The sequence below is a fragment of the Condylura cristata genome, unplaced genomic scaffold, assembly GCF_000260355.1.
Source record: "Condylura cristata isolate star-nosed mole 26May11 unplaced genomic scaffold, ConCri1.0 scaffold00034, whole genome shotgun sequence".
In the NCBI taxonomy this organism is placed as follows: Eukaryota; Metazoa; Chordata; class Mammalia; order Eulipotyphla; family Talpidae; genus Condylura; species Condylura cristata.
The window spans coordinates 11,292,747-11,320,413 of NW_004567135.1; the positions used below are offsets into that span (position 1 = coordinate 11,292,747).

Below are 27,667 nucleotides of genomic sequence, written 5' to 3' on the forward strand. Positions count from 1 at the left end.
TGGTTTCTCCTGGGAGGGTGGAGGAATGAGAGTTATTCAGTAGCTTTTTATGCAGAGGAATGTGTGATTTAAACAGTGCTGGGTTTAGGATGCCCTGGATTCCTCCGTCACCACTGGCATTAGACAGGAACTATCCGGAGCTGGAAATAGGCGGTGGGCCCCTGGGGGAGGGCCGATTGTTTGTGGCAACCCCACTGTCACCATCCTGCCTCATCCTGGAGCCAGGGATGCCGCAGACAGGAAGGCACCTCCCAAAGTCATCCAGGAAGGAAGGGACCCTGGTGCTGCCATGCCAGGCACGCTGCACCCCAAGTGGGGTGGGGGGCAGCCGGCCCGGGGTGGTCGCGGCACCTGCTTCGGTCACCTGCTCCTGTCTCTAACAGCTCTCTCCTGGAGGCTTCTGATTGCATTTGACGCCCGTTTCTCTCACTCAACCCTAAGTGGAACAGATACAAGGCCGTCGTCCTCTCTGCTCAAAACCTTTAAACGCACGAGGGCACGAGGTTTCCCTTCTGTTTTGGGGAGCTGGTGGGAGGTGGCGTCTTCTTTAGACAAAGGATGCAGACAGCTGGCTAGAATTTGTAACAGATCAAATATTGGCGCAATTTAGAATTGTTTTTCTCTGGTTTAAACAGGAAGGTATAGTTCCACGCTGAGCTAACTTAATGCATTTTTTTTACACCGATTTTGATGTGCTTCAGCAATCAAGCGAGGCAAAGCAGAGTGAAGAGTCACATTGTACAGTGACCCCTTGAGATTCTGCTTCCCTGGGTGGTGAGCGCCCTTCTCCCTTTCTGCAAGCTGCACCTTGAACTTACACCCCCGCCCCACTGACCATATTGCCGGATCAAAGACTCAGAAAGGGATTTCACAGCTCCGAGACTGGCTTTGTCTCCTGTCATGAAACACCTAAGTTTTTGGTCTCCTTCAAGCACACTCCTGTCTTGTAGGATTAACGAGAGTGCATTTCCTGCTGCCCTGTCCATCTTCCTGGCCAGGTGTGCCCCTGCAGAAAATAACCAGCTCTAAATTTCATGCCTAGGAAGTGAGGAAGTACACATTCCAGTGACTTCTGAGGCCATGTGCAGAGACCCTTGTGGGCAAACTGTGTCACCGCAAAGGACCGCGGGCCCCTGACCCTCAGATTCTGTAACTCAGACACGCCCGCGTCTATGCGCGCACCACCCCTGCAGAATATTTTATGAGTTACCGTGTGAGGCACAGTCTGGTATTTTCTGTTTTACATTTTAAGAGATGCTCTTCTTGGGCCCTCTCAGGTGGCGTAATGGGTTAAAGCACAGCACTGCAAGCTGGCTGCCACAGCTTCAGTGTGAGCTTGATTCCTGGCCTTGGGGCTGACCCACATGGCCAGCAGAGCTCTCCTGCCCCGTCCACTGCTCCCCTCAGCAGTGTGCTTTGTAGATCTGCGTGTTCTGTTCCCCAATCTGTCTCTGGTGAATCCTTTCACCCCCTGCACCTCTGGCCTACACTCCGGTTCTGTATGCATAAATAAAAAAAAATCTAAAAAAGAATAGATTAATGAGAATAATGTATGAGAGATAATGATGACGTGCATAATAAAAGAAAAAAAACTCTTCTTGACCCACTAAACTGATTTCATAACCCACTGATGAGTAATGACCTACAGTTTGAAAAACACCAATCTGGGAGTTGCTACAGATGAAAGCAAATGGAAACAATTAGCAAATTAATTCATTTGGGCCACAGTCACACATCTATTATAGTTCAGGCTTCTTGTTTCTTGAAATCGGCCTTTTCTCTTTTTAATTGTCCTCGGTGCTTCCAAATCAGTGCCTGTCAAGCAGGAAGCTGGGTTTCTTGTATGTTTTCACAAGGCCTCTATCCCTGGGTGTTTGAGCATCATCTTTCTAAAGTAAATTTGGTCTTAACTAGAAACACATGCTTTCACTGTATGTTAGCCTTGGATTATTTTTTATAATACAGAGCCCTGATTTGTGAATTTGCTACTTTACTCAATTTTCACTGGTGTTTCAAGATTGAGCAAACCAGCAAATTGACTCTATTAGCCAGTTCATGAGTTAGAGGCGGGGTTTTGGGGATGCCACCTTCCTGCCTTCAAGGAGCTCTCTGCGAAGCGGTGGTGAAAGACTTGGATAAGATGGGCGGGGTGAGAGACCAAGGTGAGCGTGGAGGTGCTGGCGAAGCCTGACTCAACAAGGCTGGCTTGGGGTGAGGGGACCCCAGGCGGAGGAGATGAGGTTTGGGTTGCGTCTTGTAGGGGTGCAGGAAATCAAAGGGCCTGGTGGGTTGTGAAGGGGCTGGGTGCTCCTCAGAGACATTCAGGGTAGAGCCGGTGAAATTCCTAAGTTTTGGGCAACAGAAGAGCAGTTTGTTTAGAAAGATGATGGGGGTGCAGATGTATGAGGTGCTGAGGCAGTGGACAGTGGCTGGAGAAAAGGACCAGTCAGGGGGCCTTGGTAATAATCGTGGGCTTTTACAGGGGAGAGAGTGGGGCAACCTTGCTGTGGGAATGGCTGGACGGAGAGGAAGGGGGTGGCTTCCAGAGCACAGGATTGACTGACTCTGTGGAGTAAAGAGCTAATACAGCAAAGAGTCTGAGGCACTGCTCCAGATTTCTGGCTTAAGTGGCCACGTTGGTGGTGATGCTGTTCACAGAGGAGAAATTCCAAAGGAGGAACAAGCAGATATAGGGAAGAGAAGATGGACAGTTTAGATTTTAGACCTGTTGGTTGACCTCCGACTGGAGATGCCCCCTTGGCAGGGATTCTGAAGTAGCCAGCAGGCTCTGTTCTAGCTCTGGCCACATGCTCCTGGCCTGTGTGGTCCATGCTGAGTTGCCTGAGCTTCTCAGCTGCCCCATGGGGAAGGCAATGGTTATCTTGCAGGGTTGTTACGAGGACCAGAGATTAGAGACACTGAAACCCTGGCACCAGGTAAGCACTCGGCAGACCTCTTGTGGCACCACTGTTCGTAATCCGGCCTGACAGGAAAGGTCCAGGACTCAAATCTCAGTTTTGCCAGTTATAGGTGTCCTGGGCAAGCAACTTCACTTTTCTCAACTCTCACTTTCCTCATCTGGACATGGAAGGCGCTAAATTTGCTAATCTCTAACACCCACACTAGTGGAAGAATCCTGTGACCTGAAAATTGAGAGAAAGTTTGCTAATACATTGGATATTGGGATTGGGATTTCAAATCACAGGTGTGCTGTAATAGTGGGCAGACTAGAAGATGTTTCCATTCCCCTCTTACCTACAACCTCTTCTTAGACCTAGAAAACCTCCGGAATATTGAAGGGGGGACTCTGATGCGCAAGACCCTGGCACGGCTCAGGGCTTTGTCTGTGATGGTCCGATACACAGCATCAAGGGGGCCCAGTGCCAGGCTCATAGGTGGAAACAGCATTGCATCAAGGGCCCTCCCAGCCTGCTTCCTTTTGTCATTTTCAGAGTGTGGAGTGGGGCCTTCGGCTCCTCCATCCAGCACTCTGTTTCTGGGCAACCCCCCACCATGTGCTGGCGGGGCTGCCTCCATGAGATGTAGCAGCTCGAGGCATTGCATTTCAGGGGTGCACTGGCAGGTCTGCAGGCAAGGGGATGCGCAGAGAAGCGGTGGGTTGCTGGGTGAGCGATAGCGGGGAGCTGCAGGGGTGCTTTGCCTGGGAAGAGATGGCACAGGGGCACGCGAGACCGTCTTCTCGCTGGGGAGAGCCTGGCACTGGGGAGGGATCAGTCTCCCAGATCAGACTGCCGCTTTACTGCTCTAGAGAGGAGAACGGATTCTATCGGCGAGAGTACTGATGATAACGATAATGGGAAGAAATATCCTCTGCTACTTATTAAGTGTAGTGTGTGCCAGGCACTGAAGCAGGCACTGCACACAAATCAGCTCTGTTGTCTGAGCATCGCTAGACACTTACTGTGATCATAATTCAGATGAGGAGACTGAGCTGTGGAGCAGTTAAAGAACTTGTTGGGGGCAGAGTGGGGCCTGGATGCTGATGGGCCTGGTGGCGTGGTCCATGTCTCCCCACTACCCCACCCACGTCTCTAGGGTCGCAAGGCAGGCGGGAGGGGCCCAGACTAGGGCAGAGTTCTAAGGTAGGTGGAGCTGTGAAGTGATGCCATGGTGGCCTGGCTTGCTGGCTCGCTGGGCAGCTGGGCAGAGTGCAGCTGGCAGCTGGTGCAGGATCTTCCTCAGGCACCTCGCAGAGGAGCGACGAGGAGAGCAGGGAGGAGCGAGGAACTCCCAGTGGGCTGACTGGATCCGGCAGCCTGGAGGGAGGGAGGCTCCATGCCCATGCTGGGGAAGCCGCAGCCCCTGGGACTGAGTGGTTGCCAAGGTGCGCAGTCCGAAGAGCCAGCCCTGCCCTGCCCTGCCTCCGCCCACTGCCCCATGGCCCCGCGTGACAGTCTCACCTGCTGTGACTCACCTCAGCCCACTGCCCCGGGGCCCTGCGTGACAGTCTCACCTGCTGTGACTCACCTCAGCCTTTTGGCCAGATCCAGCCTCCCAGCCCCTCCCTACACCCTGGCTGTGCCCGCCGCCTGCCAGCACTGTGCCCTGGGGCCTGGGCTCAGTCTGTATGCAAGCTGATGGGGAGGTGGCACCCCAGTCTGGGGGCATGTGTACGTGCTTGTGTGCCAGAGGTCTGTGTGTGCTGGGACCCCTACGGGGGTTGAGGGCTTTGGGGTGTGGTTGTGTGTGATGAGGACAAGTTCTTGGAACTTGGGGCTGGTGGGTGGCTGCAAGATCTCAAGGGACAGATGTCTCTCCCCCTGCCGCCTCCCCACCCCCACCCCTTTGCAGCCTGGGGGCTGCCCTCTCTGCCTGGAAGGTGGGCTGCCTGGGGGCAGATTAGGAAAGTCAATTAATCAGCTCATTCACCCGGATCAGACAGGCTTCTCTGGTAGAATGAGGCAACAGCTGCCCTGCCATTTGGGCTGCTGACAGAGGGTGGGGCCTTGGCAGTTGGGGGTCGGGAAGCCGAGGTGCACCCCAGCTGCTCCCTGAGGCCGGTGGTCCCCTGAGCTGCTCGCCTTGATCTTGAGCTGATGTGAGTGGCTCTTCTGTCTCTCCTTCTGTGACTTCCCCCTCTCTGTTTCTGTTCGCACCTGATGCTGCCAGAGGGCTGGCTGGAATTCAGACATGGTTCATTCAACAAGTGCTCGGTGAGTCCCGGGCACACGGCTCATGTCTCATGTGGTGGACGCCGAGGGGACACAGCAGGAGTCCACCTTGCGCGCTGCCCTCCTACAGCTGACTGTCCGTCTGTAAAGCGGAGTCTGGCCTACTTGGGCTGTGCAGGCCGAATCACTGAGACTGTGTGATCACAGGCCAGCGGGAAGTGGGGAGGGAAGGTGTGTGTTGGACCATGTTGGTGGTGTGTGTGTGGGGGTCTGTTACTGGGCCCTGAGCCCGAGCAACCTCCATGCCAAGGGAAGGGATGCCACTGATGCCTGGAATCGGGGGAGGTTGGCGAGAGTAGAGCCAGGCCACACAGCCCTCCCGAAGGCTGGAACAGCGGAGTCCAAGGCAGATGATGGAGGATGGGCAGAGACCCCTCTCCAGGGCCGATGCCGGGAGCGCTGGGATCTGCTTTTCCGGGGCATTGCTGGGGTGAACCTCTGTGCTGCTGAAGAACCTGCAAGAGGGAGAAGAAGGCAGCTCCGGAGGAGCCTGATGCCACCTTCCTCTCCTCCCCTCTGCCCCTCCCCACATCCCTCTGCATTCGGCACGTCTGTGCAGCGGCTTGAGCTGACTGACTGACTTTGGCAGATGCATCGCAGCCCTGCCGGAGTGGAGAGCTTGGCCAGGATTTTCTTCCCAGCTGGTGTGACTTCACAGTTGACAGAAATGCTATAGGGTCATTTTGCGATTCTGTGCAGATGTAGCTTCAGGACATGAACCAAAGAGAGCAGTGTGTGTGTGGTGGTGGTGGGGGGGCGGGGGGATGTACCCCAAAGCCCTATAGTTCTGGAAGTTTTGCTGCTAGGGCTGCTGGAGTTTGAGTTGCTGCTTGGATGGGAAGAGCAAGAGCCAGATAAATTCATCAGCAACCCTCTTAGCAGGGACCCCGCCTCATATTAAGGTTGAGAACCCCCTGGAGAGTTTATTAGCAGAGGAGGTTGTCTGCTAGTATTTCTGACTTGGTAAGGCTGGCCTGGACCCAGGGATGGTGTTTGGTGCTGAGCACTCAAGCATTCAGAAACAGATGCGTGGGAACCTCACTGGGATTGAAATGCTGTTGGAAGGAGGCGGCATTTGGAAGGGGCACAGTGCTGAGGGCCCCCAGGCCTGGCTCTGGCCCACTCAGCGATTGGGACGTGGACACAAGCTGCCCTCTGTGGCCACTTTCTAGGACTTCTGTGAGGATTTCACGTGTGTGAAATTCCTTTCACGGCTGGACCTTCCCCCTGTAGGTGCAGAGCACATCATTGCTTTTGCAGTGATAATAGAACTGTTCAGAAGAGGCTGGATTGAGTGGGGCGGAAGAAGGGGAGGGAGGAGAGAAGTGGACTCAGTGATCTCTGAAGACCCATAACCTCTGGGATCTTCCTCCAATCCGAAAATCCAACTTCCCCTCCTCCCCCCAGTCCAGGTGGTGAATCTATTTCTTTAAGTTGTGGGTGGCTGGTTCGGTCTTGAGATAGATGGGCAGCAAGGAGAGAGGCCCCAGAGCTCCCTAATTACAGCACCTTCTGAGTCTCCTCTCTTTCCTCAGTGCTGATGTTGCTTAAACGGAGCAATTAGAGCCGCAGGACGCTGCTGGGAGCCCAGGCATGTGTGGCCTGTCCTGCCCGGTGGTTTTGCTGATGTCTGGCAGTGAGCTTGGGGGCGGGAGGAGCCTGCACCCGGGGCTCTGTGCTGCACATCTCACACCGGCTCCCGGCAGCCAGATGTGGGTTGAAGGAGGGTGGGTAGGAGCGGGGCCTTGGTGTTACGCAACACCAGGGGACACGCCGTGCAGAGGACACCGTGTCTCTCCCTCTGGAGCTGGGCAGTGGCTGCTCGCCTTGAAGGGCAATTTGGGGCATCCTTACTTTGTTACTAAATTTTCTCGGTCCTTTGGTGTTTTGATCTCCGTTCTCAGTTTGGCGCTCGGCGAGGGCAGCAGAAATGCAGGTGGTGATGGAATAAAGACGAGGTCGCTCCTCCACGACTTTCACCGGACTGGTTTTGGAACACACTTAGAAACAAGCACTCGGCACGGACTTGCCGAGTGTGGCTGCGTGCCTGGCACGGCGCAGTCGCTCAAGGGACGTAGGGACGCGGAGGAGCCTGGAGCCTCCGAAGGGTTAGCGCTGTCGGCGATCAGCTCCTGGAGGAGGGGCACTGTGCTCGCTCTGGTCGCTGGAACTCCTGAGGGGTGGCAGGGTGGGGCTAGGAGTCTTTTGGATGTGGAGACTCGGGGGTCACATTCGGAAATGGAATCTGGGTGTGCCAAGCAGCCCTTGACTCACTTTCCCATGACTGGTGGGCTTGAGGGTGTGGCCGGGCGTTTCCAGTCCCTCCTGAGAGGGCCGGAGATCAGGAGGATGACCAGCTGGCCAGCCTGGAGCTCCCCAGGTCAGCTCTCCATGGTGAGACTTAGCTTCTACCTCCCGCCCGGGCCGCCAGCCCGCAGCGCTACGTGCTACAGCTGGGCCCTGCGAGCTTAAAATAGCAGTGTGAGCTGGCCGTTCTGCATGTGGGGAGCCCGCCTGAGGCGTGATGGGGCAGCTGCCTGGAGTTGGGGCTCCCCAGCTGTAACCAGCGGGATGGGAGCATTCTTTAGGGGTTGCTCCTCAGCTCAGGGCTACAGGAAGTGGGGAGGGGTTGGGAGGGGTTTGGGGTGGCTGGTGCAGAGAGGAGGCAAAGAGCCTGTCTTCCCTAAACCCTCAAGGGAGTGCCCGGAACCTGGCCCCAGCGCTGTCCACTGCCGAGCTCAGAGGCCTTCACACTGACGTCCTGTTGGGCCTCAGCCCTGCTCTTTGGTACGCCCTAGGGTTAGCCATGGAGGGCTCCTTCTGGCCTCAGTGAGGAGAGAGAACAAGGCACTGAGCCCTGAGGCAGGGTGGAGGGTCTGGCTAGAGCAGGTCATAGGTGGCAGGGCCAGGGTGAGAAGATAGGCACCCCAAGCCGCAGCGAGGGGGCACTAACTCCGGGGCTCCCTCACGCCCCAGCTGCCTCCTCTCGGGAATCCAAGATGGCACCTGCTGGTTTTGGCGCCTTCTCTGGAGACCTCCTCGCTCAACAAGCGTTTATTGAGCGCCTGTCCTGGGAAAGCAGCAGTGAAGCACAACAGTGGAAGAAGCGAATGAAAAGCCCTGCCTCTCATGGATCTTAGTTCTGGTGGAGGAGAGAATGGATAACCGATTCGTAGGAAAGTCAGTTACAGTGCATGCTGGATAGGTGCTGTGGGAAAGCAGAGCAGGGTGCGGCACGCTGAGTGTGCTGGGCGGGGGTTTGCAGTCTGAAATGGGTGACCGAGGGGCCTCCTTGAGGAGGTGGCATTTGAGCCATGGGGTGGAGGAGGTGAGAGCGGGCAGTGCAGAGATCAGGGCGCAGAACCTTCCAGGTGGAGGAAGCAGCCAGGGTCAGGTTCTGCCGCAAGAAACCCCCAGGACCGTGTGGCTGGAGCGGAGGCGGGCGGGCCGATTGTGTGTGCAAGGTGTTCGTGAGGCCCTCGTCTCGTGTTCTGAGCAAGGGAAGTCATCAGAGGGGTGAACAGAACAGCAAACTGGGCTCTTACCTTTAGGGTCACTGCAGAACTGGGGCTAATTTCACAGGTCTCTGGCTCTTCGCCCTGCTGGGGCCCTGAGGGGGGCTTGTACACTCCCACCCCCGCTATGACTAGTGCAGCCTCCTCTCCTGCTCTCAAACCCCGGCTGTGTCGGGTGGGGGGGGTGGTCTGGATGGTGCTGAGCAGCTTCTGCCTCAGGGTTCTCTGGGATGGAAGGGAGCTGGGCATGCCACGGCGGCTTCCAGGGGCCCCTTGTCCTGGAAGAGCAACCAGTTGCTTGTCAGCCCAGAGACAGCTTGAAATCAGCCCGGTGGGATTTGTGCCGCGGACAGGGCAGCCTGCAAGTCACTGCTCCCTGGCGAGGGGCGGGCGGGCTGGTCATGGTTTCAGAGGACAGCGCCTCTTTTCATGCTGTATGAAGTCAGAAAGCACACGGTGGGCCTGTGGGTGCGGGGGAGGCGCTGGTGTGTTCCCAGAATCGACAGTGCCGTGCTGTGGCCACTCTTGGGGTGGGTCATCCCGACGCGTGATGCTCTTTCCTTTCCTTCGCCTCCTTCTGTGCATGTGTATTGGCGACCTGCCGTTCCCGGTCAGCTCTCTGCATGAAAGCGGGGCTTGGTAAAGCCACCCCATGGAAGGGAGGTTTGCTGGCTTGTTCATCAGATGTAGGCTCCAGATATCTTCTCCTCTAAGGGGCTTCACAAATGCTCACAAGTATGGCAGCCCCTGAACAGGAGGAACACACTTTTGCTCATGAGATTCGGGCATCTGGGGCTCTCTCTCCTGCCCACTTTACATTAGGATGGTATGCCAGCACGCCTGTCACCTCGTGGAAGCCTTCCTTGGGAGCCCAGCCCGCCCCAGGGATGTCCTGTGAGCAGTTTGGACTGCTGGGCGCCTGCTGTTTTTGCCCAGACTGTTAGTCCCAAAACTAGTGCTCTTTGATGACATCATGGTGGGGGGCTGGAGTGGGGGGTGCTGGAGCTCTCATGAGTCTCTGGTGTTGAGCAGTCAGCATCTCTTGTCTCGCTGTCAGGTGCATGTGAAGTGATGGGCGATGACGGGTGGGGATGAAGGTTCTGGTTGGAGGACATCTCTCAGCCCCGTTTCTCAGACACTGCCCCATCTGGGCCTCACAGTTGTACCTCATCCCATTTTACAGACCACGAAATGCAAGTGTGCGCCTTCATCTCATTGGTCAAAGCCCGTGTGCCGTGTGCAGAGACCTGTAGGCCTCTGGCCCAGCTCACACACAGCACTGTCGGGGGGGACCAGGCCCCCCACTCACCACTGCCTGGCTCTCTGCAGTGCTAGTGTCTGCCTAGCGCTCTTCTTTTAGGGTGAAGTATGCACTCACATACGAATGGGGAGATGCCAGGGGGTTGGTTGGGCTCAGGCCTGGGGGGTGGAGGAGGGACCTTGCTTTGTGCTGTCCCTGCCGTGTCCACCCTGCAAGCATTTCCTCTGTAGTCGTGTGGTGGGGTTGGGGGAGAGCAGGTGTGCCCTGGCACCAGGCCAACTCGGATATGGAAGCGTCCCTTGGGGCCGGAGCCTGGGGGATACGTGACATGAGCCGCCCAGACACTTCAGACCTCACGGAGCCCAGTCACATTCTCTGAGCTCCAGGCTGGACATCTGAGCTCCCTGGTGGTTGGGAGATGGCCCGATCTGGTGGGTGACCCAGGGAGGGCCCCCAGAGGGCGGACAGATGGTGGCCTCGCAAGGTGGGTGCCCACCGGACAGGCCGAGGGCAGTATCGGGGTTGTCTGGCACCGGGCTGAGGTAAGTACATCTGGGGAAGGCGGCGCTGAGGCTCGGGGTGCGTGCGTGGCGTGAGGGCTGCGTGCCGCCTCCGTACATGTCTCCATATCCCCAGGGACCAGTCATCTGGTGGCTGAAGAGGAGCCCAGGTGACTTTGTCTCCTTGGAGCGTGTCATCTTGTAGGAAGAGGTTTGCGCAAGCCGTGCTGAGGGGAGCCACTGTCCCAGCGTGAGGTTAGGAGAGACCCCTGCGCTTTGGGGAGACCCATAGGTTGGAAACTTCCTGAAGGATGTGGCCCTGGGCGTGAGCTTTAGTCGCCTACTGAAGACAGACATGTGCAGGAGCTCTCGGGTGAGGGATGAGAACTGGGACATGTCCGGTATGAGGGGGTTGGCGCCGGCTGATGGAGCATGGGGTGCAGCTCCCTAACTTGTGGGAAACAAGGCTGAGGTGAAAGCTGAGTGTTTGTGTTAATTCCCGGGAGCCAGTGAGGACTTTGGGCTGGTGAGGAGCAGTGTGGCGTGGCCACAGATCTGTGCTGGAAAGTGATGGTGGCGGCAGGTGGCAGGGAGGACGGGGGGGGGGCACTGGAGGCAGGGACCCCAGTGTGGCGGGAGGTGGGGAGGCCATGCCAGGGACGGGCACTCGAGCTCGCGCTGGGGATGCTGGGGCGGCGACCGCCCATCCTGTGGGGCTGGGTCACAGTGGGAGCCAGGTGTCTAAGGGCCACTTGGGAAGGGACTTCCTGAAACCGATGGGCGTTTCGGTGGCCCAACCAGCAGACTGAAGAGTGGCTTGTGACTGCTTTCACTTCAAGTACTTTGAGCAGAGCAAGGTGGCAGGGATTGGGATACACCGTGCGTCGCCCTGAGGCCCCTCCACTGGAAGCCCAAAAGACGAAGCTGCCCGAATGCGGGTGGCCTAGGTGGGCAGGGCAAGAGGTATGGACGGCCAGTGGCCAGCGCTCCTGCCTGGCTTTACAGAGTGGCCAGCGGAAGGCCACAGTCGACCCACCTCACCGTGGGGCTTGGTGTCCTCAGACAGCCAAGTGCTACCCAGTAGGATGCCCCCTGTGCCCTCCCCCACCTACGCCCCCCTGCCCCCTTCAGCAAGGGGGAGCTTATGTGGGCTCTTCCCTCTGACTTCAGAGCAAGTGGGGGGAGGCGCCGCTCCAGGTGCTGCTGGGGCTTCCTGCCGGCTCCAGGCTCAGGGAACCGGGAAGAGGGGAGCGAGGCAACAGCTCCTGAATCAGCAGAAGGTCCGGGCTGCACGGTCGCTTCGCAGGCCGGCTGGGTGCGGGGTCAGGTTGGCATCTCAGCCGGCCGGCCAGTGCCCTCCGTGGGGAGGTTTAGAATATTGGATTTGCTGGGTCAGTACATTTCCACTGGTGCATGGCAATAAACCTCAGGCTTCAGTGCGCCTCCCTGTGCCGGCGGTCTGGCCTTATCTCAGGCCTCAGAAGCCACCTGCCCTCCCTGATAAGTCCTAGTGACAACACCTTCTCGCTCTCTGTCTCCCACGAGTGACGGACCCCACGTGTGTGCACTGGTGGGCACGGGCTCGTCCGCCTGCCAGCACAATGCTTCGCACACGAGTTCCTTTTGGGGGTCTGACAGATACGGCTTAGGGGGAGAGATGGGGCTGGTTTAGGACTTTCCTTGAAGGAAGGAGCCCCGGGTGGGCAACGCGCAGGGCGGGCCATCGGCCTGTCCTGCGGGCTCAGCCTCTCTGCCTCCCAAGCCCCCACTCTTAAGCCTGCTTAAAGGGGAAACTTGGCCTTTGGGGGTGACAGATCTGGCTCTTTGTGTAAAGCCACTCTAGGTTAAAGCAGGCTCGTTTTTTCAAGGAGCAGCTATCACTTTGCTCAGGACCCCACAAAGGCCTCAGTGCTTCCTCCGCGTGTCCAGTGAGAGCTGACGTGTTGGGCAGTGTGCCATGGGCTGCGATACAAAGCAGATGGCACAGCCCTTGCCTTCCAGGAGCTCCCAGGCTGGGCTGGGGGCTGGGCTGGGTGTGGGGTATGTGACCTGGCCGCACAGTGTGATGCATCCTGCTGCACAGAGCGCCAGCCTGCTCCTCCCACCGCCCGTGGAGGCGGCGAGAGCTGCCAGAGCTGCGATGAGGCCCTGGTCGGTGCAAGCGAGCCCGGCGGGGTGGGGGGACACAGAGCAGAGGGAGCACGTGCAAGGCCAGGGGATAAGGACGCCTTCGAGGTGGGTTCGTTTTTTTTTTTCTCTTTAAGATTTATTTATTTTGCATACAGAACTGGGGTACAGGCCAGAGGGGCAGGAGTGGTGAGAGGCTTCACCAGAGACAGAGTGGGGAGTGGAACAGGCCGACCGACGAAGTGCACTGCTGAGGGGAGCAGCGGGCGGGTCAGGAGAGGTCTGCCACGCCATGTGGTCACTTCCGGGGCAGGCGGGAATCGAACTCATGCGGAAGCGGCTTTAGCTTCTCAGTGCTGTGCTTTAACCCGCTGCGCCACCAGGGAGGGCCCGAGGTGGGTTCATTTTGATGGGAGTTTAGGTCCAGGAAGGTGGGGCAGGGGTTGATGAGAAAGGGCGGCCGACGCGCCTGTGCAGGCTTGTAACGGGCACCCGGGGCCAACTCCGCCCCAACCCAGCCTTCTCCCAAGTCCACCTGAAAGGAAGGTGAAAGGTCCGTTTGCCTGGTGTGGGCCTTGCCCTCCGCAGAGGGTCTGCCCTCTGGCTCCCTGGCCGTGCCTGCTGGGGTGCGCTTTCTCCTGCCCTTGCCCTGTCCAGGCCTGCCAGCTTCCAAGAGTGGGACTTTGTGGCCGGAAGGAGCCTTAGCGAACCGGCAGCCCAGCCTCTTTGCTCTATCGAGGAACTGGAGCACACAGCAGCCAGCGTCCTGAGGCTTCGCTTCTTAGGGGGCCTGGGGTGCCCCACAACTGGCCGCCCCGACCCCCTTCCTATGGCACTGCCCCCCTTGGAGCACTGATCCAGATGTTCAGGTCTTTCCAGGCCCCGCTGCTGGCCAGGCATTGATGGTGCTGGGTCCCCTTGAGGAAAGTGGGTGCAGGCCCTGCCGCCCTGGGGTGTGGCCTCACAGGAGAACCAGGCAGCAGCCCCCACTTGGGTATACCTGTCCTGTCGCACTGTGATGGCGGCGTGGGAGGCTGTTCAGGGTGGGAGCGGAGTGGGCACCGACGGAGGAGCTTACAGTAGACCATCGGGGGCGAGCAGAAAACCTGAGGAGACCTTCCTGAGGCCTTCCCAAGAGCTCAGGGGCGCGCAGCACTAGCAGGGCGGTGGGTGGAGAGGAGCCTGCCCGCTCCGAGGGCTCCCTGGCTGGCTGGCAGCGGGACCAGCCCCGCCAGACCTGCGGGGTGCTTTCAGGACTTTGGGTCGTGAGGGAAAAGGAGGCAGCAGATAAGCACGTGCGTGTAACCTGACGCACACAGCCGTCATCTCGGTGAAACGGGGCCCCTCTGAGGGGCGCAGGTCATGGAAGGTGGTGCTGGCAGCTGGACTTGGGCGGGGGATGGAGTGCTCTGCACGTGGCTCTGGCTGACTGGGGGAGGGGGTTGGGGGTGGAGGCTTGGGGTGAGGGGGTGGTGGTGAGGTAGGGTGAAGGGCAGTTCTGGGCAGCAGGACAAGTGGAGCTCGTGCTCCGTCGCTGGGTGGCACTGGGTTCCGTTGGGGGAGGGGCAGGAGACTCTTGGGCTTGGTGTGAGCAGTAGGCGGGGTGTTTGGGCTGTTCCCTGAGGTGGGAGGGCGCTGCCAGGAGAGGGCTGGGGCAAGGTGAGGGCATGACATTAGCGCTGCCTGCAAGATGGCTAAGTGGGGTGCCAGGCAGGAGTTGGCTATGCGTGCTTGAGGCCCAGAAGGTGGGTCAGGCCCAGGTAACACTGCAGGTGTGGACGGTGGCAAATGGAACCCCCAAATGCAAGAATGCCAGGCAGAGAGAAGCGGGCCCAGAGCCGCGACCTCCCAGAAGGAGCGGCCGGCACTTAACCTTAGAATTTGAGCCGTAGGACGTTTTGTATCATCGGGTGTTGTCTCGTCGCTTTCATTGTTCAATGACACCGCAATCAGATGGGGACTGGAAGCTTCTTTACTCTAACGACCATGGTTGATGATAATGCAGCAATTCATTGACCCTTTCCTGTGTCGGACATTGTCTCACGTACATTACACTCACAAACCTCCATGTCCTTCCAGGCTGCTTGGGGGGCGTGGATTAGCTCTCCATGTCACGGCTGGAGACACAGATACAGAGGAGGTAAGAAGGTCACTCCAGGTCACCTAGCTGTTGGGTGCCTCACTGCAGCTATCAGTCAGCCCAGAGAACTGAAGACGGGGCTGGGCGCCCCTCCATTTAGTCCCGAGGCCCACAGTGCTTCGCTACATTATTTTGGGTTGGCTGTGGGTGTGGACAGGTGGATATGGACGGGCAGGGAGGCCAGCCCTGCTCTCTCACAGGGCTGCGCCCGGCAGACCCGCGGTCACTCGTGTGCGTGTTGTGTGTGCCGTGATGTGGTGTTGGCTCTGTGACCTCTTGCCCACACCTCTCACTGGCTCACTGGCTCCTGGTGATCTAGAAGCCTCCCTTCCAGCTCTCCCAGCGGGAGAAAAGTATAGCTGATAGGGAGGAGGCTGTCCACAGCACCGCCAGGCCTGTCCGGGCATGGCCACCTACTGTTTTCTCAGTAGCCAGGAGTGGCCTCCCACAGGGCCGGCACCTCCAGTGTGGAGCCAGGCCTGGCGCCGTGGGAGCCCTCTCCCCCGCGAGGCGGGGCCCTGGAACGGGAGGGGTCCGGGGCACTTGTCCTCTTGCTTCGTCCTTCCCTCTTTCCCACCTTGTAGCTTTCCTGCCTCTTCCTCCAGCATGGCCGACACCCAAGTTTGCTTCTGTCTGTTGGTCCGTCCATCCATCCCGGCTGGGCAGAGCGTGGGGACGTGGCGGGGAGCAGCACCGTGGCCGTGTGGCCCATGCCCTCTGTTGTCCACGGCTGGGCATTCCTCACGTTACCCGAGCTCCTCGGCTGCTTCTGGAGCGCTCAGGCAGTCTGCTTTCCAGGAACAAGTCCATAGATTTCTGGCTTGGGTCCCATCCTCTGGTTAATGAACTTGGGGTTCTCAGGCCATCCTTGGAGAGCGCTCAGGGCTCAGGCATGGGGGTCTACCTCCCAGCACTTTCTGGGACCGGCCCTGTGGGGCCGCCCCGGCAGGTGCTGGGGGTGAGGAAATGATGGCGGCACAGGCCCTGCCTCCTTGGAGGCCAGAAGGGCGGTAAATGGGCGAACTGTAGTTACGGTCTGAAGAAAGAGTAGGGGACAGGGGTTAAGGGAGGGCAGAGCACAGCTCTCCCCAGAGAAGGGGGTGTCTGCCACCCCCCTTAAACTCTGAGCAAGTCTTCCTCCATCTCAGTCCTCCCCGGTGAGTCCTTCCACCACAGCCAGGTTCTTTGTTTGGCTTGTAAACTAAACAACAGCCAACATGACCCCTCGTTTTTCCTGTCCTGTCCTGTTCACATCACAGTTACTGTCCTTGCTGAATTCTGGGCCCAGTACGGTCACCACATCCACCTGTTTAACTGCCAGGGCAATGAGGGGACACCCCTGCTCTGGACGCCTCGTGCCCGGCCCCTAGCGAGTCTTCACACAGACACCGGGTCGCGTGTCCTGCTGGGATGCCTCTCTCGGCTCCGCCAGTGAGTGGACACTTAGCGATGGAAGAGGTGCCTCGTTGCCGCAGACCATCCCACTTCTGGAGTTTCAAGACTAAAGATTTGGAGCTTGAGGATAAAGAAGTCTGCCTTCTCTGACTGGGGCCCACTTCACATCTTGCTTCGGCAAGCACGCCTTAGCCTGAGTCCCGGGGAAGGCTGTCTTGTCTGTGGCTTGCAGGTTCGGGCGCCTCCTGGGCTGCCTGCCCTGTCACGTGCCCGTCAGGAGGTTCTATGCTGGCGGTCAGCTCTGACTGCGCGAGGGAGAGCCCAGGGACCGAAGACAGAGCTCTGTCTCACCCAGCAAGGCTGAGAAATGCAGGGAGGTGTATTTGCTCTGAAGCCCACCTCTCCCTGGTTGCCAGCCAGCAGAGATGTTTCATGTTGATTTCACGTATTCACTTTCCTTCCCCACCTCTGGGAATTCTAGGCTGGTTTCACTTTTTTGTTGTTTAAAAAAAAAAAAAGGAAAGAAAAGATAGCTGTGTCTTGTTCACATGCGCAGAGAGCCTCAAGGGCGGCCTGCACCCCAGCTCTCCTGAGCGTGGCGTGGAGGGGCAGGAGAGGCCGTGGCTGGGCCGGTTTCCCTTTATCGTCTGGAAGTCCTGACAGGCAGGAGGCAGCCACAGCAGCAGGCCTCTCTCCTCTCCCTCACCCCCTGCCAGGCCCGGCTTCCCAGGGCAGCGGCTATGTGTCTCCGCTCCCTGATGAAGTCCACCTCTCAGGTGTCAGGGAGGCGCTCACAGGAGTTCTGCTCACAGGAGTTCTGCATGGCGGGGCTTTTTCCTGGCTGACTCCAGCCAGAGCCTTCCCCTTGCCCTCCTGGAGGTCCTCCCCTCCCCCTCACCGCCACACCCACTCCAGAGGGCCCTTCTGCATGGCTCCAGCTCCTCTGGTGTGGGCTGGGTCCCTTCATTGAGACTGTGAGCTCCAGGTCTCACTCATCTTTGTGTCTTCCTGAGTTCTTGCTCAGTGTCCTGCTGTAATGAATAATCGATTACGAATGGATAGTTCCTTGGAGGAGGGAGGAGGAGGATGGATGCCTTCTGGCTAAACCTCCCTCCTATGGCTCCTGTCCCAGCTTTATCCAGCTGCCTCCTCTCAGGGGCTGGCTTCCTGTCTTCCAGATTACATTCTCCCTGGGCCCTTCCTTCCTCCACCCCTGCCACTCCCTTGGGGTGGGGTGGGGTGGGGGTGGGGTGCCTTCTCCATGGTGCCTCCCAAGCTTGTTAACTGCCCGTCCAGCGGCACCACCCCACCATCCCCTCCTTTTGCCCCTGACTCGGGTCTTTCTATCTAATGACTTTCTACCAGGACATGCTATTTTGGGGCTCCCCGTTGTGCTTTTAGATCTGTTAGATGGGAAGGCTCCAGAGAATTAACTAGGGTAGGGTCCATGAGCATGAAAAACATGGGTTTTGAAATCAGCTTCCTTATGTGTTAAGGGGGGGGTCATAACCGCACCCGCCTATAGTGTGGCCACCTGGGCTTCGTGAGTTCCTCTACGAGGAGCATGGGTGCTGGGATGTCACGAGGACTTCAAGTTCAGGTGCTACTATTGTTCTGACACAGAATGAGCCGGGAGACACAACAAACAGGACCTCACTGGAGCTTTGTTAGTGGACTGAAGGTGGGACTTCAGTGCTCTGCTGACAGGTGTGACCAGGAGGGAGCAGACTGCTGCCCTGGGCAGTCTTTTCTCTCTTTCCTGCCTGTTGTCCTTCACCCCTGCCCCTGGGGCCTTCAGTAGCTAAGGGCATAGTCACAGGCATGGATTTACTTGTCATCAGAATTGAAGGTGGAAGGGTCCAGGGACAGCACGAAGACTGCGCTTCCTGAATAAGGTGTGCGCTGCGCAGAGAGATGAGAAAGGTGGGAGGGCCGAGAGCCTGTCCTTGGAGGCCTTGCCGACACTGGTCCTCATCCGACGGGCTGGCGAATGTGCCGTCCTCAGACTGTTCTCACACTTGCCAGCTCACCTTGTTCTCATGACACCTCTAGGGGTAAGCGCCATCAATTCCCACTGTAAAGAGGGGGACACGCGCTCTGAAAGGCAGCCTGGCTTGGCCTTGACCACACAGCTAGAAGTGGAGCTAAAGGCAAAAAACAGGTCTTTGCACTCCCAGGCCAGCTTCTAATTCCTCTGGGATCAAAGAAGAAGGAACGTCATGGCCACTGAGAGCCTCAGGAGCTGGGCGCAGATTGGGGGACAAAAGGTGCTAAGTTGCTGCAGGCGGGCGGCGGGGTGGTGCTGGGCTGGCCAGCAGTCGTCCGCCCCGCATTTTAGACGGCACCCCATGGGGCACCCATGATACCCTGATGCTCACCAGTCAGGGGTTGATGTTGTGACACACTGGGGCTCAGAATGGGGCTCTGGTCTGAGTTGGGGGGTTGTGGGGGGCCTCAGAACAGCGCCAGGTCCCTCTGAGAAGTGGAGCTGCCTGCAGAATTTGAGCCAGCACACACCTAGCACTCGGCGTCCGCCTGGACTCCTGGAGGTGCCCGCTTGCCAGCTGGCATCCTGGAAGCAGGCCTGCGAAGAGGGTCTTGAAGCCCCTCTGCTTCCCCCACAGCCAGACCGGAAGTTGCTGAGCCCAGCCCGAGCGGTGGGGGCCAGTGTCCTGTCTTACACACGGGCTGTCTGTCTGAAGGGCCGCAGCAGCTCACCTTCCTGTCTCCTCGGGGCCTGGCGCTGCACCCCGCACACAGCAGTGTGGAGTAGCTCCCATGGGCTGGGGACATTCCACGTTGCCAGGGGAGGCATGAATTCTTCCACCCAGCCACCTGCCCAGGGCCTCCTGGAAGCCAGGCACCCTGCTGGGGAATCAGGGCCTAGTAAGACCTGAGCCTCCCTTTGGGTGGAGCCTTCTAGTCTCTGCCTATGCTAGCCCCGCGGTGGCACTGGGACTTCTGCACACGCCAGGGGACGCAGGTGCAGTATTTTCTGTAGGATGAAGGGCTGCTCTGCTCATGGATGTTCCCAAGCCCCTAGTGAGAGCATTCTTGCTGTTGCCTGGCTTCGCCTTCCCAGCACTTCTCGTGGAGAGGCCCCAACTTGTGTCCAAGAGCATTCCTACTTCACCCTTAGCAGAGGCAAGAGGCGGGACCCCCTTTCGGCCACCTACTCTCCCCAGCCCCGCTGGGGTCCCAGCCCGCTGGGCGTCCCGACCGGGAACGCGGGGGCGGGAGCTCGCGCAGCTGCAGGAGCCTGGCGGAGCCGCGAGTGCGCGCGCGCAGTGGGGGCGGGGACGGCGCGCGCGCACCGCGGAGGCCACAAGCGCCGTTCCCACACCTCGCGCCTCCCCTGCGGTCCCTTCTCCCTGAGTATCCAGACCCACGTGTGCAAAACCATGGGTGTGTGTATGTGTGTGTGCGCGGCCAGGGGGCCGGGTGGCCCAGGTCGGACTGGCCCGGAGGTGCACAGTGGGCGGAGGCCAGATAGACAGTGGTGGAGCTTCTTTCCCCCTCCGGTCTTGCCCAGACCTCAGCCTCCTTGGGTCGTCGGTACCTCCAGCCATTCCCCTCTTCTCTCCGCCCTCTTTCCTCCGGTAAAGGAGATCGGCGCCTTCCGCTGAAGGTTCTGCTTCATCCCCAGCTCCCGAGCCCTTGACATTTAGCGGGTGTTCGTGGTGCTCTCGTATAGGCACACAGCAAAACGCTAATCCTATTAAAGATATTGTGTCATTGAGGAGGGGGAGGCTGCCTCCCCCCCGCAGGCCTTGCGCTTATTGGCCGAATGCAAAGCAGGGGGCGGGGCCGAGGTCCTGGGGAAGGGGGCTCGGGGCGATTTCGGAGCCGGGAGTCGGGGCTGGGGATTCGCAGGGGAAGCCCGGCGGTGCTGCGGCGGCGGGTCCCTCGGCTCTGCCCGCCCTGCGTCCCGGCAGCCCGGGGCGGGCGCGCAGCTTCGCCAAGTCGCCGAGGAGAGGAGCGGAGTGCCCTCAAAGTGGTCGGGCTCGGCGCCGGGGCTGGACCGCGGGAGGTGTGCCCGGCGAGCCTGGATCCCTGCGCCCTTGTGCGTCGCGTGGAGCGGCCGGTGCAGCCGGGAGGCGAGCTGACGCTCTGGAAAAGAGAAATCAAATTACAGCCTCTCCAAAGACGCTAAGTTACGCAGGCGAACCAGTTCCCGGAGAGCGTTCTCGGGCGCAGAGAGCCTAGCTGCGCCGCGCCGCGCCGCGCCGCAGAGCTCTCCCGGGCCGGCCGACCCGGAGCCGGGCGCCGTCAGAGAGGCAGCGGCCCTTGCCCACAGTGTTCGGCCTGGAGAGCGCCCAGATACTGAGCAGGGGCGTGCAAGGCTCTGCCGGCCCGCCTGCAGCCCGCGCCCGACTCGGGCTGCCCCTCCGTCCCACTCCGGGAGCGATGCCCCCCGCCCCTCGCGCCCCTCGGGAACCACGCGAGCATGGAGAAGTCGAGTAGCGAAGATTCTTCGATCCACCGGAGTCCATCTTTGGACAGCAAGGACTCGGACTTTGCCAAGCCGTCCACCTCGGGCCGCCCGTTCGGCCGCGGCTTTACGGCCGGCGCCTTCTACGGCACCGCGGGCTCCCGGGGCCCGAGCCGAGCCGAGGGTGGCGTGAAGACCGACAAGTACAATGCACCCAGAGGCAGCAAGTACGTGGTGTTTTACCTGGACCTGTCCTTTGTTTTCCTCCTAGAATTTAAGAAGTGCAACATGGCCAGGGGCTGCCTCTGCTGCTTGAAGTACATGATGTTCCTCTTCAATTTGATATTCTGGGTAAGTCCTCAGTGCCTCCCTCCCTGAGCCTCTTCTCCGCCTGCCGTAGCGCGCGCTGCTCCCTCTCTCCTTGGCGCTGCGTGGCTCGGCTCTGCACAACGGTAAGTGGGCTTCGAAAAGAGCCATGTCCTCCCTGTCCTGCATCTTTCTCTTCCTTGCTCATTCCCGGGTGGCAGAAGGGGATCCAACTCGCTGTCTTCCAGGAGAGACTTGCTCTACTCCTAGGAGACTGGCAAAGTTTGCTGCCTTGCACCAAGTGTCTCCAATCCGGGAACCTGCAGAAATGGATGTGGGATATGAATTCCAAGCCCGGAGTCTGAGACAGGCACCGTGTCACAGTGTAGCTGGTGTTCTCAGTCCCTTGTATCCCTGATTACTCAAGAGTATAATCTGCAGCTTTTTATGGGAATGAGTTGGGGGAGGGGCGGAGGTGAATTCTCCCTACTTCTGTCAGTGAATCCCAGGAAAAGGAGGCAGAGCCCCTGTTCCAAGCCTAGGAACTGCTTCCCAGCCCACGGATACGCGCGCCTTAGGGTTTGTGCGGGAAAGGAGGAGTGGGACAGACGCTGACATGGGGCGGCAGGCTGCTGCTTTTGAGGGATTGCAGGAACTGGGCAGGGAGCGGGCTAGCCATGTGCTTCTGCCATCCCGCGCCAGCCCTCCCCGGCTCCAGGAGACTGGGAGGAAGGGACACAGGGTGACAGTCAGGAGTGCCCCCTGCCTGGGTGAGAGGAGATTTCCAGAGAAGGGCCAGTGGGTGGGGCAGCTTGGACTTGCTTTCGGTCGCCTGTGGTTCTGGAGGCTGTGTCTTCCTATAGGAAATACCAGTCCGGCAAATCTGAAACCTTCATAAGTTCATATCTAATTGTTCCCTCATCCCATCTGCTGCCTCTGCCTTTCTTGCCTGGAGCCCAGACACAGTCAGTACAGATGTTTGGCTCCGCCCCAGGGCCTGTCCTCTGCCTGGCTGATCCAGATCAGCTGCCCAGGGTCCAGGAGGAGCACCGGGAGCAGGAGGAAATCATTCCAAGTGAACTGGGTAGATAGAAGGAACCCGCTGAACTGAAAACTTTTTCCAGGTGTGTGCTGCACACATGTGCCAGACTTCCCACAGAGGGGACAGCTCAGGGCTGGCCCGGGTTCGGTCTGGTTCTGCTCTAGCAGCATATATGACCTTGGGGAAATCACTCTCTCCCTGAGGACTGGCTTTCCTTTCCAGTCCAGTGGGGGCTATGATGGCGGTGGCCCTCAGGTCTCCACCTTGTTACATGGGGGCATCCTGTCTCCCTGCCTTCACCCTGGGGACAGAGCTCCTTTCCTGCCCGGGGCAGAAGCCACAACTTTTCTTTTGAGCTGCTTGGTCTGAGTCTGGTCTTTGAGTTGAATTTCCGGGGCGTCCCCATGCTCGGGGCCCTTCATCCATCACTGACAGGATGTTCTCCCCTGTGCGGAGGGTTTTGGGGGAACTGGGGCAGAATCCTTGGAGCGTCAAGTGACTTTGTGGGCAAATAAATGCTTCGGGCAAAGCAACGCTCCTCCTCCTGTGTCAGCCAGGTACTGGTGTGAATTTCTCTGTTGCCTGCAGATTCACCTGCGTGCTGCCCTCACTGCAGGCTCTGCTTCCCGCTCTGGCCTCACTCAGAGTCCCAACCTACCTTCCTACCATTCTGCCTGGTCCCACTCGGCGTATCTTAACACTTTCTAGGAAGACCCTCTGGGGATCTTGAGTGCCTTGGGCCAGCGCTTCCCACTCAGCAGCATCTTCCCCCACCCCCACCCTGCCACCTGCCGGTCGCAGGAGTTATAGCTCCTTCTCCAGGATGGTCCTCGCTGGGTTTGGGGAGCCGCTCTCAGGCTAGTGTAGCTGTCCGTGTCCTGCTATGAAAAGGCTTTCATGATGTGTTTGTGAGTGAAGAGTGGAGGGCTTAGAGCAGTAAGCCCACCTATTGTGATGTGGTGGGAATTTTCAGTGCCCACCTGAAAGGGAAAAGACGTTGCTAAACTTGCCTGTGATACAGCTTACCTTGGCACCTGATGGACTGACCGACGTTCCACTGACCGACGGTCCTTCCCACGTCCTGTAGCCACTGGGCAGAGACTAGTGAGTGTTCCCTGAGCAGCCCCCTCTGTGGCCATGGTGAGCACTTGCCGTCTTCTGCTCCAGAGGGCGCCTCCTACTGTCCTCTTAACCAGGCAGGGGTCTCTCTTCCCTGGTCCCTGACTTTTCTAATTACTTAATATTTTCAGAATTCCCATGACATGGTATGAACTGGGAAAGCACTGGGTCTCAAAGACCCAGTTCTTACATGCTGGTAGCATATGAAGTGATGAAATAAGGCACAGACCGAGGAAAGGTGGAGAATTCAGCAAAAGGGAGAAGAAGCTTAGATGTGTAAGAGCGCTCGCCACTGTGTTATTGGGAGGTAGAAATATACGTGCAGTGGAGTTAGGCAGGGTGCGGGCTTGGCGGGTCGCTACGCTCCACGCAAATGAACACCTGCGGCCAGAGGCCCGGCGGGCGGGAGAAGGGGCGGGTAGAACCACGTGGGAAGAGAAGGAGTGAAGACACGTGGGCTAAAGCCCCCTGCTGCCTCCAGTGCACACAGCGGAGAGAGGCACCGAGGGGAGCGAGGATGGGGGCGAGGAGGATGCAGCCCTGGGGACCCCGCCCCATCACTAGGAGTGATGGCGCCATCTCCCCCAGCCTCGGCCCGATCCCAAGAGGAGGCTTCCCAGAGGGGTTGGAGTTGACCCGAGGCTGCAGTCCAACACAGAGCTCTTCCCCCAGGTCCCGAGCTACCTGGTAGTTCTCTGAACCCACCGCTGCTGCCACACCCCTGCCTCTCAGGGCCTTTGGGAGGGCGCCCAGTGTGGAGGAGAGGTGCAGCTGTCTTCTCCTGCAACCCCTCCCAGGCCTGACAGCCCCTGGGTCCTTGCCACTGGGTGGAGCTTCTGGGGTGTTGGCATTGGCCAGGCAGGGTGATCTGCACGGGGTGAGGGAGGCAGGAAGGGGGGGCTGTGCGGCCGGCACCCCTCCTCCTCCTCTGTGAGAAGGGGGCAGGTGCCCTACAGGCTGCTCCTGGCGCTGCGGGCCTCGACCAGGCGGTCACGCTGGCACCAGGGCAGCATTCTTGAGGGCTGCTGTGTAGATGGTGGGGGCCCAGGAGGAGGGAGTGGTCATGTGGGGCTGAACCCACCTCCTCTTACCCTTGCAGACTTCACCCTCAGGGCAGAGGGAGTACTAGCTTGGTGGTGGACGGGAAGTGGGGGACCTGCACTGGGACAGAGGTTTCTGCATCCTGAGGGCTCATCTGCAATCCCCCCCACAGGGTGTTCTCCCTGCGTGGGAGCAAGCAGACCATCCTCAGCCAGCCCCTCTCCATTCCCCACTCTGGACAGCAAGCTGTGCTCCCAACTCCTCCCCACCAAAATCAAGTTCCTGGCTGACCTGGGGGGTGGGGGCGGGGCTGGTTGCTGGCCTAGTTGCCACTCGGTAATGGTCACTTTTCCTGCTTGCCAGCAGAGCCGTGCCATCACTTTAAATCACGGCGGCAGAGCAGTGACATGCTGCCCCCACTGGAAGGTCTGTTCCGTGTGGATCATTCCCTTTAATGAGGCCAATTAGCCGAGGGGCAGTGTTCAATGGCCTGGTGGAGGAGGGCTCCTGCAGGAGGTGGGGTGAGAGCCTTGATTAACCTCCCCTCAGCGGGGTCAGGCCCAGGCACTGACCCCTCTCAGACTGTACTTGTGTCCAGCGGCCGGCAGCTTGGTGGAGGCAGCCTGGGGGTGCACAGTGCTGACGTGGCCACACTGCCAGGGCCTCTGCGGGCCACGCGCTCCCCTTGGTCCGTGGCACCCAGGACCGGAGCCTTGCACAGGCCAGTGCTGAGCGCCCTGGAACATGCTAAGGAGTCTGTGGGGTGCCTCAGTCTGGAAATAGATGTGGCAAGTGGGCTGAGGGGTCCAAATGAGGAACTTGGGGTTCAGATGTGGCCTCTCCAAAGAGCAGGTATAGGCGAAACAGCCAAGACACTTTGAGGCTTCCCAAGGCGCTTGGGTGCAGGGTATCAGGCCGAGTCCCCAGAAGGCGGAGCCACGAGCTCCCTGGGGAAGGTCGGGCCAGATTCTGCTTGGGAGAAGAGTGGCCGGCGAAGGGCCTGGCAGGTGAGCTGAGACCCCAGAACAGGGCCAGGAGGGAATGCCGGCTTTGTGTTTTCTTCCTCTCCAAAGCATTAAAAATTAAACCTCCTTGTCTTAATATCTATTTTTAAATCGTGTCAGAGCCAGCAATGGTGTCAATCAAGAGGGGGTGGGGAGAAAGAGGGTAGAGAAGAGGTAGTCCTCGCTGAAACAGAGCGGGTGCAGTGTCCACCTCCCGGGGAGTGCACAGGTCAGCCTCCATGGGCTGCCCACCCCCCTGCCCCCCAGGCGAGCTCCGGGAATGCCTACAGCCTCCCGGGGCGGGGGGCTTGCCCTGTGCCTGCATCCCTCCGTGTGCTTGACTGCCCTTGACTGCACTTGGCGGCAGGCTCCCGGCTTACTGGGCTGTTGGGGTCCTGATTGAGCCCATTCACTCATGCCACAACTATTTACTGAATGCCCGCTGCGTGCACAGGAGCCTCCAGTTGGTGAGGACGGCTGACTGGGCTTGTACGGAGCAGATCGGTTTTCTCAGGCCAGGAAGTTGTGGAATCGAGAGGTCATCTGTCTCGTCCTCCACCAAACATCTGAACACAGGGCGGCCGTGGGAGGGGTGGGGGGCAGCTCCTCTTCCCCCTGGGTTCTTGGGGTGGGGGTTCAGCAGCAGCCTGGACCTAGCATCCGGGGCCTGACTTGACTTGTCCTTTCCTTTCCGACCCTGGCATGGTGGCAGCTCAACTCTGCCCTCAAAAATGTCTGCACCCATCAGGAATGAAGGGGAGGAAAAAACAGCCTGTGTGTCATAGGAGTGTCTTAGTTTAGAAAAAAGAGTCAGTGAGTCATGAGTCTTTCCTGTTTGTTCTATTGGAAGGGCTGATTGGGTGCTCTGTGGCTAGTGATGCATGTATTTATTGAGCACCTGTTGTAAGGCAGGGCTTTGTACCGCTCAGAGGAGAGTCTCACGGAGGACTCAGACAGATAAACAGATATTTCAGCAGCAGGGGCCTGGTGGAGCTACTTGACAGAGTAGGTAAAACTACTTAATAGAGGCAAGATACAGAAAAAACAAAGCAGAGCAAGTGACACTTAGGTTTTGAGGGATGAATAGGAGTTTGACGACTAGATCAGGATGGGGTTCTGGACAAGGAAGGAAGGTCCAGGGAGAGAGAGACAAATAGATCCAGAGATTGCAACCCAGTGGGACAGACAGAGCCTCCTACCCTCATGAAACAGGCTGGTCACAGAGGAATAAAGGATGGCATCAGTCTGGGTGGTGCCAGCTGAGAGGAGCACCCTCGGGTCACACGTGTGTTGTGGGGTTGTGAGGATGAAGTGTTCGTTCCCAGCTGCAAAGTATATACTCCTGTGTGGTGCTTCAGTTTGTCTCCAGGGCCCTGAGGAAAAGGATATCTGGTTCTTCAGGAGGTGACTGCCATGAAAGGTCTTGCCTGGTCATTCAGGCGCAAGCTGTTGCTGTAGGTAATCCAGCTTCCAGAGATGCCCTGTGCCCTCCCCCCTTCCGGCCCTCTCCCTTCCAGCTGCGATGTGCCTGCTTATTTGGTTCCAGTTAGGAAGCTTTGAAGCTGAGCTAAACTCCTCGGGCAGAGTTAAGTCTTCTGAGCCAGCTTTGTCCCAGCTCATATTTGAAAGCTAATCTTCCAGCAGAGGTGGTGAGGGGTGGGGGGCAGGGACTTTACAGACAGCACATGGCTGGGAGGCAGAGGGGATTGCGCTGGAGAGTGCGGTGCAGTGCAGGGTAGGGAGGTGGCTTTCACCCCCTTTTGTGTAGCTAGCCACAGGCACTTTAGGTGATATCTGAGTCTCTTCCAGCCTGGTGGGTCTGTGCTTTTGTTCAGATGAACTCTGGCTCCCAGATGGACCCAGCAAGCTCCCAAGGCCCCCAGGCCTGAAGATGCCCTTGTGAAGGGCAGGCTGCAGGGTTTCAGATCTGCCCCCTGCATTGGGCTGCTTTCTGCATCAGCACCACGCAGGGAGGACTTGTGTCAGTGGTCAGGGGAGGTGACTGGCCAAGGCATCCGCCTTCTGGAAGATCCTGACTGCTTCAGAGGCCTTCACTAGGGTGTCGAGTCCCCTTATCCAGATGACTTTTTACATAAACAGATGCCATGTCCAGCGGCCCCCAGCCCCCTCCCCCCAGAACCCCCCACTCACCAACCCTCTGAGCTTTGAAGATTTCTTATCTTAACCTCTTGGTGCCTCGGTCCCTTCCTGTATGACAGTATCAGCTATCTTCCAGGCTGTGATGAGGTCCGGTGACTTAAGGGGTACACTGCTTAGCAGGCCGCCTGATGACTAGAGTACAGGGACTGTTACTGCCCGGCCTGCAGTGCAGCATATGAACAGGTAGCGCCTCGAATAGGAAGTTACGGGTCTCGGGGCCCAGGGACTGGAATGAGTGCCAGATGGGATTTTGGAATTCTGGAAAGAGCCCCAGATGTTTCCTCAGACTGGGGTTATTCTGGATGGTCTTAGGGGTTTGTGGGAGAAATAGGAAGTGGAGAGGTGTGGGCGGGTATCCTGGACCGGAGTACACGCACAGGGAAACAGTGGAGGCAGGCCCAGGTCCCTGGGGGTGGCCCACACCCTGCCAGCC

General features: G+C 58.7%; 1 protein-coding gene across 1 annotated transcript in view; it reads left to right on the plus strand.

Moving 5' to 3' along the window:
- The window catches only part of TSPAN9 (tetraspanin 9), a 169,357-nt gene that overhangs the window by 77,283 nt on the left and 64,407 nt on the right, over positions 1-27,667 (plus strand). Inside the window, exon 3 of the mRNA XM_004692549.2 lies at positions 20,834-20,913. Coding sequence (XP_004692606.1) covers positions 20,851-20,913 — 63 coding nt within the window. The 5' untranslated portion in view covers positions 20,834-20,850. The remainder of the gene's footprint in view (positions 1-20,833; positions 20,914-27,667) is intronic.